Source organism: Sphaeramia orbicularis, chromosome 14 (assembly GCF_902148855.1).
Source record: "Sphaeramia orbicularis chromosome 14, fSphaOr1.1, whole genome shotgun sequence".
Classification (NCBI taxonomy): domain Eukaryota; kingdom Metazoa; phylum Chordata; class Actinopteri; order Kurtiformes; family Apogonidae; genus Sphaeramia; species Sphaeramia orbicularis.
In genome coordinates, this window is record NC_043970.1 from 51,705,601 (window position 1) to 51,722,169 (window position 16,569).

General features: G+C 36.6%; 1 protein-coding gene across 1 annotated transcript in view; it reads right to left on the reverse strand.

Moving 5' to 3' along the window:
• Positions 1 to 13,955, reverse strand: part of igsf5a (immunoglobulin superfamily, member 5a) — a 39,814-nt gene extending 25,859 nt beyond the window's left edge. The window contains exons 1-2 of the mRNA XM_030153574.1: positions 13,914 to 13,955; positions 2,269 to 2,443 (exon numbers count right to left, since the gene is read on the reverse strand). Of these exons, the coding sequence (XP_030009434.1) occupies positions 2,269 to 2,443; positions 13,914 to 13,955 (217 nt within the window). The remainder of the gene's footprint in view (positions 1 to 2,268; positions 2,444 to 13,913) is intronic.
• Positions 13,956 to 16,569: the final 2,614 nt, after the last annotated feature.

The following is a 16,569-nucleotide window of genomic DNA, read 5'->3' on the forward strand; positions in this document are numbered from 1 at the left end:
ACATTTGACATGTAAAATCACAGTCTATTTTTGTCATTTCATTGATACTTTCCTGTATCTTAAAAATACAGGAAAAATCTGTAAAATAAACAGTGAAAATTCTGTTAAATCACAGATCTGTTTTTTTTACAGTGCACGAAAAGATGATAAACTGTCTTTTACACCAGTTATTGATAGGATTAGTGGATCAGCTGGTATTAAACTGTTTATATCTGTAGTTGGTTTGTGTCGCTGATGGCTCTTTGGGTTTTTATGGGTTAAATATTAACGAAGGATGCAAAAACACAAACAAACGCTGATTTTCTACTTCACCGGAAAGCAATTCTGCAGATTTGTACATGAATTAAAAACAACAAATGCTGACCTCCAGTGGAACACAAACACAAGCAGATGGTGAAGAGGTTTGGCCATGTTTTCCAGGAAACTGTCATGATGACGATGTTGGAAAATCTGCCAAAAAACAGGAGATTGGCGACGATTTGAATCAAGATGAAAAGAAAAAGAACATTTGGGATGGATTTACAAATGTAAAATAGTAGAAATGTGACTTTATATCGTAAATAAGTTACATTAAAAGCAAACATTACATACAGTATCTCTGACACTGGGAAAAAATGATAAGTATGAAAAGCATCTGTGGTTGTAAATTAGAAACAGATTTAGGCACATTTTAAAATACTGACGGAAACTATTTAACATTAAAATCACCTGTGCTATTTTAGATAGATGAATAGATATACTTTATGGATCACAAACTACATTTACATTTACATTTATGCATTTGGCAGACGCTTTTTTTCTAAAACAGGGGAAAACCAAAATAAAAAAATAATAAATAAATAATAAAAAATAAAGTAAAATAAAATACAAGAATAGATTAAAGACATAAAGCAGCTGAACAATTAAAAACAGTGTCGTACAGAAGAATAAAAAAGGAAAATGATAGACTAAAATAGAAGAATAGATTGAGAAAACATAAAAACAACGATACTATTAAAACAGTGAAACAAAAATACCAAGTAAAAACAAGAGAATAAACATAATAATAGATTTAAAATGGAATGGGTTAACTAGGAAGTTGTAGAGCAGCAGCAGAATCAGCATGACAAAGAGAAAAAATAGAATAGAAAAATAAAAATAGAATATAAACTAGAATAATTAAAAAAGGACTGTAGAAAGTCTGGACAACAGGATCAAACAGTAGAGAAATGCAAAAATAAACTGTAATGTGCACATTTCTACACTGTGAAAAAAAAACAAAAAAAAAAAAACAGCAAACCCCCCCCATCATTCCAGCAGCAGGAGTGCCAAAATAATACTGTAAAATAACAGAAAATAACCATCTCATTAAAATACGGTAATTTTCCATAATTAAAATACAGTTTTTTGCCCTGACTTTACATGAGATTTTGCATATTTTGACTTTTTAATGTTTAATAAAGAATATTTTCATGTATTAAAACAATCAAATTACCTATAAATATATATATAAATAATTTTCACTGAGACTCAGTTGTCCAATCCACTGATAAAAACTGTATTTGGACAGTTTATCAGTGCTTATACATGTTACACATTCACAAAAATACATTTATTCAACATTTTTGTTGTGAAACCTCCTGTAATTACACAAGATATTTGTTAATTAACAAACAAGTCTGGTTCAACTAACAGAACTAATACTTCTGTAGCGGTTAATTGTCAGTAATTTTATCTCGTTTTATTTATTTATTTACTTATTTTCAGTATTAAACTTTAAATTAACAGTTTAATCTCATAAATAGAAAAGAAATATTTGTGAAATTATGATACATTTGCAAAAGTATTTTAACTGTATTTTTCTGTGAAAAAAGAAACAAATTCTTTTAAAAAACTGAAATTTTATGGTTATTCAGTCACAGTTTTTTTCATGTTATTCTACATTTGACATGTAAAATCACAGTCTGTTTTTGTCATTTCATTGATATTTTCCTGTATCTTAAAAACACAGGAAAAATCTGTAAAATAAACAGTGAAAATTCTGTGAAATTACAGATTTTTTTTTACATCGTATGTATAAACACTGAAACAGGAACTGATTGGTAAGTTATTGAGTTGATTTTGCTTTTTCCACGTCTTTAAAGCTTCATTTCTATGTTTTCTCAGCTGGTGTTAGTGTTTCCATGTCTCTGAACTCCATCTAAACCTAAAACTAGTCGATAAAACCTTCTCCTCCAAAACTAAACCTCATCTTTACAAACAACAGCAGCTTCAGTTTAATAAACTTACTGTGTTTCAGCTCCTGACGTCGATCCCAGCCTGATTTCCTGGAACTGCAGGTGAGAGCAGACTCCACCTGTGTGAAACTGTCTCTGGGTTCAAAGGTCCAGCTCTGAGTCACGCTTATCTGAAGGTGATAATGTCCCCAACGTGTGCGAGGGCGAAGGCGAGGCTGGTGTTTCACCTGCCGACAGGTGAGGATTCATTCAGAGAGACGACGCTCTGTTTGTGTTTCACAGCTGACTGTTCAGTCTTCTGTCACCAGGAGCAGATCTGACACTTTCCTCCTATTGGCTGGATGTTTTCTGACAGTTTTCAACCTGAGATCCTGGGAGAGTCAAAACAGAAAACTTTTATATCATAATAATAGTATTTTTTATTTTTTATTGTGTTGGTATTTATCTGTTTGCTTTTTAACCCTTTCATGCATATTGGTCACTACACTGGACAGCTATTCTTTATCTGTTCTCTTGTATATTCATGGTTTTTGTTGTTTTAGTTCCATATCAGCCAACACAGTGGACGCTTGTGCATCATCCCATACACTGACATTTATACGATTACTCTAACTTTGCTGTTCCAGATAAACCTGATCTGACATGTTTGAGTGTAAAAAAATTGATAATTGTTATTAGACTGCAATTAACAGTTTTGTTTTGTTTGTTTGATTTTTTTTTTTTTTTTCGCATATTATCTTCTTGCAAGTATGTTAAAATGTGAGAAAGCATCCGATTAGCAGCATTAAAAGTGTTTTACTTCATAGTTTTCTCACAGTACATCAGTAAATGCATGTTTCTTTGCTTCTAAAATCAAATGCATGGTGTCCAGCCGAGTGGATATTTTTGTAACTCCATGAGAAAAAGGTTCATAAAAAATCAATTGCATTTTTTTTTTTCATGCCTAAAGAGGAATAAAAACACTCAGGAAAAAAAAAACTTAATTAAGGTTCTCATAATTCATGCATGAAAGGGTTAATGTGGACCATGAGTCTGAAATAAAGCTTATCTATCTATCTATCTATCTATCTATCTATCTATCTATCTATCTATCTATCTATCTATCTATCTATCTATCTATCGTTCTATCGTTCTATCGTTCTATCGTTCTATCTATCGTTCTATCGTTCTATCGTTCTATCTATCGTTCTATCTATCTATCTATCGTTCTATCGTTCTATCGTTCTATCGTTCTATCGTTCTATCTATTGTTCTATCGTTCTATCGTTCTATCTATCGTTCTATCTATCGTTCTATCGTTCTATCGTTCTATCTATCGTTCTATCTATCTATCCATTTTAGATACTGTCTGTCTTATTTTATTGATGCAATGTTTACAAAAATCAGGAAAATATGAACTAAATAAGCACCAAAAATGAGAAAAACCCAAGCAAAATAATAAAGTAAATCTACACAAAATGAAGGAAAATGAACATAATGATTAACAAAATGAACTAAAGAGATCAAAATAATCAGTAAAATAAATAAGAATTAAGAAACACACCTAAAAATCCTACATATTAAAAGTATAAGTACATGGATGAATACTCCAATCTTTTTGCCAATTGTGTACATTTACATCTATCTATCTATCTGTTACGTATTTCTTTGCTTTTGTCCATTTTTTTGCCTATTTTGTTCATTTTTTAAATTACTTTTGTCTCATTTGTTCATTTTTCACTTATTTTGCTGCTTATTTTTTTTTTGTCTTTACTCATTTTGATGCATGTTTGTCCATTTTTGTCCACTTTTTACCGTATTTTGTTCACTTTTTTAACCGATCTGACTTTTTTTCCATTATCTATCTATCTATCTATCTATCTATCTATCTATCTATCTATCTATCTATCTATCTATCTATCTATCTATCTATCTATCTATCTATCTATCTATCTATCTATCTATCTACCTAGATGAATTTACAAAGTGCAAAATGCAAAAATTACCCCACAGACATTAACAGTCAAAGGCATCAAACTCAAAAATAACAGCAGAATAACCTCGAAATAATGACTCCACATTTTCTTCTTGGTTTAATGTGAGAAAAATAATCTGACATTATGCCTGTAAATAATGGCAACACCCATTTATTGCAAACAACATTAAATTGTGATATCCTTTAATCAATAACTAGAAATTTCAGGTGACCCCATTTGAATTCCAGGCGACCCCATGTGGGGTCCCGACCCCAAGGTTGAAAAACACTGGGTTAAATCCAGCTGCCATCATGCTCCTATGAAAAAGTGAACAGACTCTATTGTGTTTCTCATTTCTGCCACTAGAGGTCGCAGTCAGATCATGTTTCACTCTTACAGATTATGAGCTTTATTTAACAAAAAAAGGAAAAAAAAAAAAAAAAAAGAATAAAGCGAGCATTTCATATCCAATTACATTGGATTAAATGTGCATTTGCATTTAACTCATGGACAATTTAAATTTTTAATCCATTAAAATTGCAAACTATAACCCTGTTTATGCAGGAATTATGGAGGGAAATGACCCAGATTCTTGATCAAAATTACACTTGGGCACAATTCATTTTTTTTAATAGCATTATGTTTTACTTCAAATATAGACGCATCCTTTTTTGTTCTCCATATAATCATGAAAAAATGAAATTATAACTGCTATTCTACTCGAACATTTGCTATTTATGTGTCAGTTATTTGATTAATGAATCCCTGAATGAGTCTTTGTTGGTTGATTTCCATCAGTCTGCTGTGCACAATGTTCCTGTTGTCTTGTTTCATGTCTATAAGTAAGAAAATGCAGTCAGAAAAAATTAATAGGGGCAACAATAGGTGCATTTTTCTGACCCTATTCTATGCACTCTGCTAGTTTTTTTGTTTTTTTTTTGCAGTTATCAGATTCAAGTGTAACCCTGCAGAGGCACCAGTAGGCTCCATTCTGCTGAGGTGGAGAACTAATTAATGAAATTATAACTGCTATTCTACTCGAACATTTACTGTTTCTGTGTCGGTTATTTGATTAATTAATCCCTGGATTAGTCTTTGTTGGTTGGTATAGATCAGTCTGTTGTGCACAATGTTCCTGTTGTCTTGTTTCATGTCTACAAGTAAGAAACAAACACAGTCCAAAAATTCATAGAGGCAACAATAGATGCATTTTTCTGACCCTATTCTATGCACTCTGCTAGTTTTTTTTTTTTTTTTTGCAGTTATCAGACTCAAGTGTAACCCTGCAGAGACACCAACAGGCTCCATTCTGCTGAGGTGGAGAACTAATTGCCCGCTAAAGCCTTTCAAACAGCCTTTAGTGGAACAACCCTCTGATTAGCATTTCTCATATGATGGCAGTGAAAACGCTGGACATGCGCTGTGTCTGTGCGCCGCTCCGGTTAAAGGCTCCTCGGGCCCACAGCCATTGTTTTATGAGGGTATAGTACGAGCTGGAATGTCTCCAGACACAGCTGGTATTGTATAGGCAGAAGCAAGCAGACAACCATGAAAAACAGGAAGTAGATAGTGGGGGAGGGTCAGCAAAAGCGCTCCTGTTATCCACCAGCATATGGCCACAGCAATGGAGTTAATTCAGGGAGGCCTGGGCTGCCACCAGAGCCTCCGCCATGTCAGAGATCATCAGTCATAACTCATCATCTCTGTGCCTGCTGCTCGACTTTGCAGACATCTAACCACACTATTGTTTCATTTCATTGTTTGCGGCCACAGATTAGTTCCGTCGCCTTGCCCCGTCATCTGGGAGAATAAGATACGGCCCCAAAACGCAGTACGACCAAACAAAAAACAAAAAAAACGGCACGCCTCCGGAGCATGCATTAATCCCCATTGTGGGATTTGTTTTTGTTGTGTCAGCTGATAGCTAATCAATGGTCAAAGCCGACTAAGGTTTATTGTTACTGAGCTTATTAAGGCGTGCTGCCGCCGGGACAAGCCTACCACCTCACATGTAAAATACTGTGTTAAAGGCAGGTCATGGACACACCTCAGCCTGTGACTGGGCAAATACAACCACAGGGGTTATTTTTAGAAGCCGAGTGTAATAAAAGGAAAATACAGGCAGTAATTGACTGCAGGTTGTGTAAAATGCTCTGTTCTTGCAATATTTATTCAAACCTAAAAGCACTATTTTTATAGACTTGTTCGTAGATATACATACTGTTAACCCTCTGGTATCCAGGTGCGCCTTTTAGGCACACTTTGCACTTCTTTTTAAAAAAATTCACATTATTTTTCACAATTTAAATAAGGTTAGAATTCAAAAGTTGTTCATTTTTGCATGATCTTTAAAATTCTGTCCACCAACTAAAATGTGCACACTGTAAACAAAAGAAAATGACCAGACTAGCATCTGTCTGCCAAGTGTGCCTAAAACGCACTATTTCTTCCATTTGATCTGTATGATTAGGGCTGACCTGGATTTACAAAAATAAAATCAAATTAGAGCAGAAAAATAAATCAATATATAATATTTAATAGTTTGATTTATAGGTGTGCATTTTACGCACACTTGGTGACAGATGCTAGTATTTTTGAACATCTGACCTAGCGGAAAAAATAATAATGCAAATTAACCAGTGTCGCTGTTAATCATTGACATATGCCAGGATGCAAAAATCAAATAATATGTGATCCACTTTTTATGTAGTATACTGAAAAAAAAAAATTTTTGGTGTGTTTTTTGCATCCAAAAAAATGGTTTGTTTACATAACAAACACAGCATTTAAAGGGTTAAAAATGTGACAATTATTGAGTATTTGGTATTTTTATTTATGGCTCAGGTTGATAAATTGAAAAAAGTGTAAAATTATTAAAAACAAACTGTATGAAAATTTTTTGATATTATTCCACAAGTGTGTGAAAAAGGCACACTTGGTGATTAGTAAGGGCCTTGGTGGACGGGATACCAGAGGGTTAATATTGTATCTATTGCTTGTTTTATTCTACTTTACTTCTCATAAAATGTCATATTATTTTTTCTTATTTTACTTTTTGCAATTTTGTATTCGCTCTATTCTTATTTTCTTACATATATATTTTTGTAATTTATTATTATTATTATTGTTATTATTATTATTATTATTATTATTATTATTATTATTATTATTATTATTATTGTTATACTGACTAGAGTAGTGTTCCTAATAAATCCCATATTTTGAAATTTAATGATTTGGTTTACTATAAAATAATGCAAATCCTACTGTATAATGCACGTTCTGTGTCCCATTGATGTTCCATCACAGGAGGGCGTTTGTACGGGTTTCCCTCAGCCTTCACAGGCCCGATCACCGCAAAACTCGCCAAATGAATAGAAACATTCCCTGACTATCTACTAGGCACAGTTTTATGTCAGTTTCAAATGTTGTGAGATATACTGGGTGATTTTAACCGCTCTCTACTTTGAATTCTTCATCCCTGCCGCCATACTCCATTTTCAGATGTGGTTCTGCTGCCGTTCATGACATTTCTACTGCTAGCAGATGATGCTCCAGTGTGAAGGCTGCAGTTCACTACCGCTGGATGAATTTAATCATGCTGGACAGGCCAAACAAATACATGCTCTTCCCTTCAGGCCTCACATGTTGGTTCAAATTATTGGCTCAAATTAAATGGTAGTTTACAAATGGATAGTGGTGGCAGACAAGTTCTACTTAACATGCTATCGTACAATGGCACCACGGGTACAATGCCGCTAGTATTGTATAAAGCAAAATTAAAGTGACTCCCTGTCTGTGTACAAAGGTTCTTCTCAGCACATGAGTCTAAACATGATTTGCAAAATGTTTGTAAATTTGTTGTACAAAAAGCTAGAAAAGAGGCAAAAAGAAGACGTATATCTGTTGTTAGAGGTAAACTATGGAATGAGGCCAGCATGGATTTAAGAATATGTAGCTTATTATTGGTTTAAAAAAAAAAAAAATGGTACGTAGGGCAATTTTTGAAGGGTACAGTCTAATAAGTAACAAGAAAAGCACTCAGAGAGCGCAAACCTCCACCAAGACAGATCTGTTGTCCCCCCTGATCACCACCAAAATTTAATCATTTCTTCCTTGTGCCAGTATCAACATTTCCTGAAAATTTCATGAAAATCCATCCATAACTTTTTGAGTTATCCTGCTAACAAACAAACAAACATGCAAACAAATAAACACGCAAACAAACAAACATGCAAACAAACACACAAAGCAAAGCGATCACGATACCTCCTGGTGGAAGTAATAATAAGCAAATAATTTATTTTCTACTCTACATTAAATTATCAATAATTTGGTTGATTATGTTTTCTATTTTTTTGGTTTAGTTTCACTTCTTTATGTTTTTGCTTGTTTGTATTTTTTCCTGTATTGAACACTGGGTAGTTTAATGGGTTCTGTAGGACAGGCGTTAACATAAACATTCTGCTTCTGCCTGGGCCTTTCCAGTCACTAACCTGTTGGTAATGTTTGTAGTGTTGACACTGGTCGGATTATGTGATGACTGAATAAAGAATTTCATCATCAAAAATTTCCTTGCACATACGCTGATAGTAAAGGCTATTCTTCATATTTTCAGTAAAAAAAAAAAAACATTAGAAAGCTACTGGACTTAATCTGCTCTTAATCTGCCACCAGCAGGAGTGTGTGTTGCAGTTGTGGACGTGATGCTTTGTGTAACGTATGTGGGCTCATGCTGTGAACTCTGGTGGTGCCGGAGCCCCCTCTCACACAAACTGGCGTAATCTGGCTTTACCCGTCGCTCCATATGGAAAGGCTGCCATTCGCTGCATGAGTGAAATCCACTTAAGAGAGAGAGAGAGAGAGAGAGAGAGAGAGAGAGAGAGAGAGAGAGCGACAGAGACTCAGCTTTTCCTTATGTCCAGCTGATCTGATCCATCCCTGCTCGTCTCCCTCACCTATTTTAACCCTAACTGGCCATTTGCCTACTGGAGGAAGGGGAGGGGTGGGGGGGTGGGGGGTGGGGGTGAACGACAGCCAGGCAAGTGTTTCCACGCACAACACAGCTGCTCTCACCTGCTCTGAGACTCAACCGCCAACTGGTATATGTATGTGAGAGGGTGAAGAAGATAAATGTAGTCGTCCTCCGTCAAAGAGGCTTTGGATGAGGTCACCTTTACCTTCATCCTGTCACCCTCCCTGGCAGGATTAATGCCATTGTCTGCCCCACTTCCAATAATGCGTCAATAGTTATTTAATTAAGCCAAATGGATTAAGTATTTGAGACATAAAAACTGAGAAGCACATGGTGGCGGTGGATGACGGGGCGGCGGCTGCAGGGCAGTGGCGTCAAGGCCCTTTTAGTTCAGGGACCACTAGGGATGTAACGATTACCGGTATAACGATAAACCGCGGTAAAATAGCAGACGGTTAGTATTAGCGTTTAAATTCTAATTATCATGATAACCGTGTTTGATTACAACACGTTTAGGAGGAAAAAACGCCTATGTACAGATCTGCTTTTATGTCAAATATTTGAGTATAGTTTTAATTTATTACAATTTTAATTTTCTATCCCTAATATTTGGAACCAATATTCACTTTTAAAGTCTTTGAAAGGTTCGTTTAGCATCTGTGTGTTATTTATTCAATAAATTACATACATTTTTCAAATCAGATTTTATATCTTTTTATGTGTTTTTTGTCCTTTTGTGTTTTTACAGTAGGTTAAAGTGAAAAAAATAATAGGCAGATGATATAGATGAAGTTGTGCTGAAAAAAAAAAAGATCCCAAACATGGGTATAGTAAACATTTGTTTATGTAGTATATAAAGGCAAAACCAAAAGGACTGAAAAATGAACAAAACAGGCTCAGACCACTAAGGGTTAATATTTGAATGTTTCTGCAACAGAAGGGACATTGTGCCAATTATTGTATTTGTTTTTTGTTTGTTTCAAAATACAACTTGGTTAAATCATTTCCGTGTGTGTATCAGTACTTTTTGAACATTTTGCGCACAATTTCAACAATACCGTAATAATAATGATAACTGATAATTTTGGACACAATAACCATGACACGAAATGTTCATATCGTCACATCCCTAGGGGCCATATATGAGCTCAAATGAATCAGACCAGTAACATAATAACATAATAACACACTGTAAGACCGGATAAGTTGAGTTTACATAAAAAATCTGAGGTAACTCATCGCCTTAAAAAATTTAAGACATGAGTAATGAAAACTTAAGTGTATTAAACTGAAATGCTTGATTTGAATGGAATTGTTATTTTAAGTCCAACACACTAAATGCCAAGTTCATTTAACTTAAAATTTGTTGCAATGTCCATTGTTTATTATAATCATTAGACTAAACATCATCAGTTCATTTTACTAAATTCCAAATTTATTAAAATTAAAATCTTTTGCAATGTAATTTGCTTTGTAAAATTATTCAACTTAATACATTGTAGCATGGATGGAAGTTAGGCCAGAAGTTAGCTCAGTGTTATTTGCCAGAACTGGAAGTGCTTTAAATTCAGCAAGGCATAAAGGTTTGCAGTGACTAAAAACATTAGTGATGTGACGTTCACGAACGAATCAAATCTTTTGAACGGCTCTTTCAAATGAACAATGGGAACCGAGTCTTTGTAAAGAGCCGTTCATTTTTTTTTTTTTTTAAGGAGGGAGTGTCTGATTGCCTGTTAATTTAGCGTCACTGGGGAGGCATTGGATAGCAAAAAAAAAGTTAGCAAAAAAACAACAGTTTGAAACGTGATGTGAGCATACCGGAGGAGGCGGAGCTGGAAGACTGGAGGAGGCGGAGCTGGAAGACTGGAGGAGGCGGAGCTGGAAGACTGGTCAAACTGGAGAAAAGTTTGAGAGTGAGTGAGTGAGCGCCTGTGAGTAATGAGCCAAAAAAAAATGTAGGCGTATTTGGAAGCACTTTTCAGAAAGAAAAGATGGGCATGTAACTTGCAATATTTGCTAAAAATATATATCTTTCAAGCATTTTTTCTGTATGTTTACCAACAGACTGTTCTTGTTCTGAGAATGTCACTACAGTTCAGGTATTTAAGTAACTGCAGTGATTAATCACTGTTGTGGTTTGTGCAATTTTCTCCATATGTTTACACACATTTATTGTTCTTGCTTTGAGGAGAATAAAATGTTATTTCATAAGAAACTGTTTTATTTTCTTCTTCATTTTTAGGCTACAGACTAGTCCACATAATGTACCGTGATGTTTTTGGTCCAGTTCCATCATCTGTCTAATGTCACCTCTCATGTCATGGATTTATTCCACACATTTGAACTAACTATTCTTTTTTACAGTAAGATAATATTTACTGTCACGCCAATTAACCACCTTTAAAATGTAATGTCAGTCATCACATGTAGCCTATTTAGTCATTAAAACATTGGTGTTTCAAAATAATGCCAAAAACATAAAAGAGTCAGTCTTTTGAACGGCTCTTTTTAGTGAACGGCTCCTGATTGAACGGCTCCCTTCAGAGAACCAAAAGTCCCATCAGTAGTAATTTGCCATAACTGAAAGTACTTTTAATTTGGCAAAACGTAAAGGTTTACAATGAACAAGTACAGCTCTAGATTAACAGTAAATCGATTGTTCTTCCTCTGGTTCTGACTCATGGTGCAGCTCTACAAAACTACAAAAACAAACACAAAAAGGCCAATAAACACTGACACACACATTCAGTCCAAATGAACACTAACAGCACAACCCCGCTGAACCCCTGCACGGAAAAACAACACTTTTACAACAACATGAACAATACCCACAATGCAGTGCACAGATAAAAAGGTGTGGTCATGACTAAAACTGAGTGATTTAAATCCATTCAACTTCAGCTGATTCATACTTTTGACTATGTCTACAAATTAGTAGAATATACTGAACATTTTATAGTACTAGAATAAAACTGAAATCATTTAAGTACATTGAAAAAAAAAGTAATGAAATGACAAAAACTAGAATTGTAAAAACATTTTCGTTAACTAAAATAAACAAAAACTATAATTAAAAGAAAAAACGATAACTAACTAAAACTGTATTGTGTGCTTACAAAACTAACTAAAACTTATGAAAATTATGGAGAAAATTCCCTTCGTTTTTGCTTTTGTCAATGTCAGATTGATATGAAATCGATTTATTTTGCTCAAGCAATTTTAGCTAGCGTCACTATACGGTACTTCATGGTCCGTCACTTTTGGTCATTCGTGGTTTAGAGTCATCTTCTCGTCCCCACTCTACCAGGAAACACGGAATCTAATGCTGCGTTCCAGTCCACCTGTAGCTCGTGTTTTTCCATCCTTCTACCGGTGAAAATGCACTTGAATGTCAGTCAAACCTGGGACTTCCCACCCGTGAACTCGTACTAGATCCATGTTCTCCCAGTTCCGAGTTCTGATGTCCCGTAGCAATGGCGTCCCCCCATGGATGTGGTATTTATGCAAATTGCTTATTAAAACAAGATATTGCTCTGATATTATTTATTACCTCCGCCAAGGAGGTTATGTTTTTGCCAGGGTTTGTTCGTTTGTCTGTTTGTTTGTTTGTCTGTCCGTTAGTGTGCAACATAACTCAAAAAGTTATGGACAGATTTGGATGAAATTTTCAGGGTTTGTTGGAAATGGGATAAGGAAGAAATGATTAAATTTTGGTGGTGATTGGGGGTGGGGGGGCCCACGGGGGGGGGCCACTGATCAGCCTTGGCGGAGGACTGCGCTCTCCGAGTGCTTCTAGTCTGCAAATGTTCTGCATAATCAGCTGCTGCTCTAGCGTTAGCTAGTTTTCTGTCCAATGAGTGCAAGAATAAATTAATACCAAACATGAATATACAAATAACGTAACATCAAAGGTAGAAGAGCTTCTCTTGCCTTATGTGCTGTTTTTCCTCCTCTGTTTCCCTCAAACAAGCAAAGAACAAACACCTTTAGCGATAGAAATGATTGTAAATGAACGTAACATCGTTCCTTTTTCCTATAACAGCTTTTTCCTGTGATGGACCCTGGTCATGGAACAATTTGCAAAACTCACTTCAGCGTCAGCATTTCATTACCTTGGGTGAATTCAGATCTCTTCTATCAAACTGTCTAACAGAAGTGTGGAACTGCTATTCTTAAACTGGCTTTTAGCTTTTATGTTTCTAGTCATTTTATGTTGTCTTAATTGTATGTACTTTTATACTCTGTTACTTCATTTGTGTTGTACTGATGTGCCTCTTGGTCAGGTCTCCCTCGTAAAAGAGATTTCATCTGAAGAGACTTCCTGGTTAAATAAAGGTTAAATAAAATAAAAATAAATAATGTACGGTCCATCATGCTGGTTTGTTTACATGTAGCTACTACAGTTCCTTGTGCTCAGGCAGTTTGGCGTTACTTTCCTGGAACGTTACAAAGTCGTGAGTTGTGATTTGAAGTCGTGACTTACAGGCTCAGAAAATGGCCTGGAACGCAGCATAAAGTTGGGAGAAACCATCAGAGTCCTGTGTGGGATTTATTTGAATACTACGGCGAGGACTCCCTGCCGTCGACTGCCACCTAATCCACACAGTACCAAGCCCCTACGATTCCCTCGGTGGGTGGTGAGTCCACCGGAGGGCGGGCCCATGTCGCACCTTTGGGCTGGACCCCATGGGCATAGGCCCGGCCACCAGGGGCTCGCATTCGAGCCCAAACCCCGGGCCTGGCTCCAGGGTGGGGACCCAGCTGTACCATACCGGGCGACGTCACGTTCTCTTGTTGGTTCTTTTTCATAGGGGCTTCTGAACTGCTCTTAGTCTGGCCCGTCACCCAGGACCTGTTTGCCTTGGGAGACCCTACCAGGGGCATAGAGCCCCCCACAACATAGCTACTGGGATCATTCAGGCACTCAAACTCCCCCACCACGATAAGGTGGCAGTTCAAGGGGGAGAGGGAAGTCTGGGCGTCCCTGCTTAGACTGTTACCCCCGTGACCCGGCCCCGGAAGAAGCGGAAGAGAATGGATGGATGGACTACGGCAAGGATGACAAAAGATATGAAAAAACTAAAACTAAGCACTTAGAGAAAAACAAAAACTGATAAAAACTAGCAAACCTGCACTAAAAACTAATTCAAATGAACTGAATTACAGAAAAAAAAGCCAACACTAAATAAAACTAAACTAGAAGGAAAAATCCCAGACTATTAGAACCTTGGTTGGGACAGTTGGGCCGGTTCTGGCCCATGGACCACGTGTTTGACAGCGCTGCCGTAGGGCCAGCGCTGCCTTTCAGCTGGGCCGTGTTCCCTCCCCTCACTAAGAGGGAAAACAGAGAGCGAAAAGGCGCGAAAGGGCAGCAACAGGCAGCAGCTGTGATGGAAGGGCTGCTCCGTCCTCAACACAACAACAGCATTGTTATCTGAGACCTACCTAATGTCTTCTCCCCTCCCCCTCCCCCTAACCCCAGCCACAGCCCCTGCCCGTCCCTTCGCCTCCCTCCCTCCCTCTCCCTCCCTCCGTCCTCCTCATGTATATATAGTATTCTGGCAGAGGGACTCCCGCAAAGAGCTGCAGGACGTTTCTCCACAAAGCCGTGATTTTGATCTGCCTCTCACGTCGGTGTATGTTGAACTCAGATTACTTCAAAATGAGAAGAGCCAGACATAATCCTCCCATGTAGCTTCTACCTAAAGCCTGAGCTCCAGCTGAGAACAGACACAAACCCTTTGTATCTGATCTTCGCTCAGTTAAATTCCTCTTAAAAACATGTGGAACTGGTTTTAAAACTGCTCTGCGGAGTGTGACTCTGCTGCAAACTCAACTGGTTGTTGTGAGTTACAACATGAACAAACAGGGCGTCTTTTTCTCTCTCTCTAACGTTTACGTCCTGAAGGCGTGTTGGACAGATCATAAACCAGGCTTTTCCCTCCATTTACAGAAAACACTTAAAACAGACGAATGTAAACTCAGTGTGGAGGTTTTCAAACCACATGGCCCCAAACATTTCAGAGCAAAACACATAAAAATGATGAGGCGTCTCCTCTGGACTCAAATTCATACAATTCTATCATAAGCTTCCTTCTTCTACTACGGTGAATTAAATACATCTTATCTCGTTGCAGCTTTTGCATTATTTTCATTTTTTTGCTTCTTGTTTTCATCCTGTTACATGTTTTATGTTCTTGTTGTGTCTTTTACTTTGTTTCTTGCTGTTGCATGTTGTATAGTTTTTTTTCATTTTGCTGCGTCTTTTGCAGTTTTCATCTTTGACACCATTTTATTCCTGTTGCTTATTGTTACGTTGTTTTCATTTTGTTGCAGCTTTTCCATCATTTTGAACTTGTGTCTTTCACATTGTCTTGTTGTGACTGTGTCATCATTTTGTTTTTTTTTTTTATGTTGTTTTCATTTTGTTGTGTCTTTTATGTAATTTTCATATTTCGCATCATTTTCATGTTGTGTCTTTCGCGTTGTTTTCATGTTGTTGCATTTTTTTTTATGTTGTTTTCATGTTGTTGCGCCTTTTACGGTGTTTTCATGTTGTTGCGTCTTCAGTTGTTTTCACCTTGTTGTGTCTTTTTCATTGTCTTCATGTTGTTCCATCTTTTTACATTGTGTTCATGTTGTTGCGTCTTTTACGTTGTTTTCATGTTGTTGCATCTTTTATGTTGTTTTCATGTTATAATATAATGAGTTTATATTTTACTCTGACAATTGCTGACCCAATAAAAACGGCTCCTTGACCCATTTCTTCCAGATTTAATGGTTACAGCTGGTCCACAACGGGCATCTTTACTCCAATTTGCTTTTAATTTCTCTGTGCATTGTTCATTTTCTTGTCTGCTCTAGATTTTCCAGATGTTTGTATTCAGATATGGTCGGAATAACAGTGAAAACTAGGATATGTTCTTAGTCATTATAACATATGTAGTACTCACAAACGTATGGTAAACGTTGGAGCTCAAACCCTGCAGAGCCCAGTTTAGTTCCTGCTCCTGGTCACCTTTGTTAAACACTTTTGTTCCCTTTCTCCTTTTCACTATCATCTGTAAAATAAAGACATAAAAAAACCCATAAAGAAAGAGAAACAAATGAAGGCCAAAGTCAGTGCAGAAGTGTTCTGATGCATGTTCTCCTGCAGCAGTAATGCAGCTGTGAGCGTCTGAAGATGTTACCACCCTCATATACCAACATGCATGAGTGTGTGATCTGATCTGATTAAACTGTTCACACTTTTACATGAAGCATGGAGGCATCTGGACAGGAATCTACTGGGTGTCAAAGGGGGATGGGCTGCTTTGAAATCGTCTCTAGGTACGAAATACTGCCACTTCAAGTTTTACCAACCACCAAAGCAATGTGCCATAAACACACTTCTGTAACTCACTTTATGACCAAGTTTATTTTA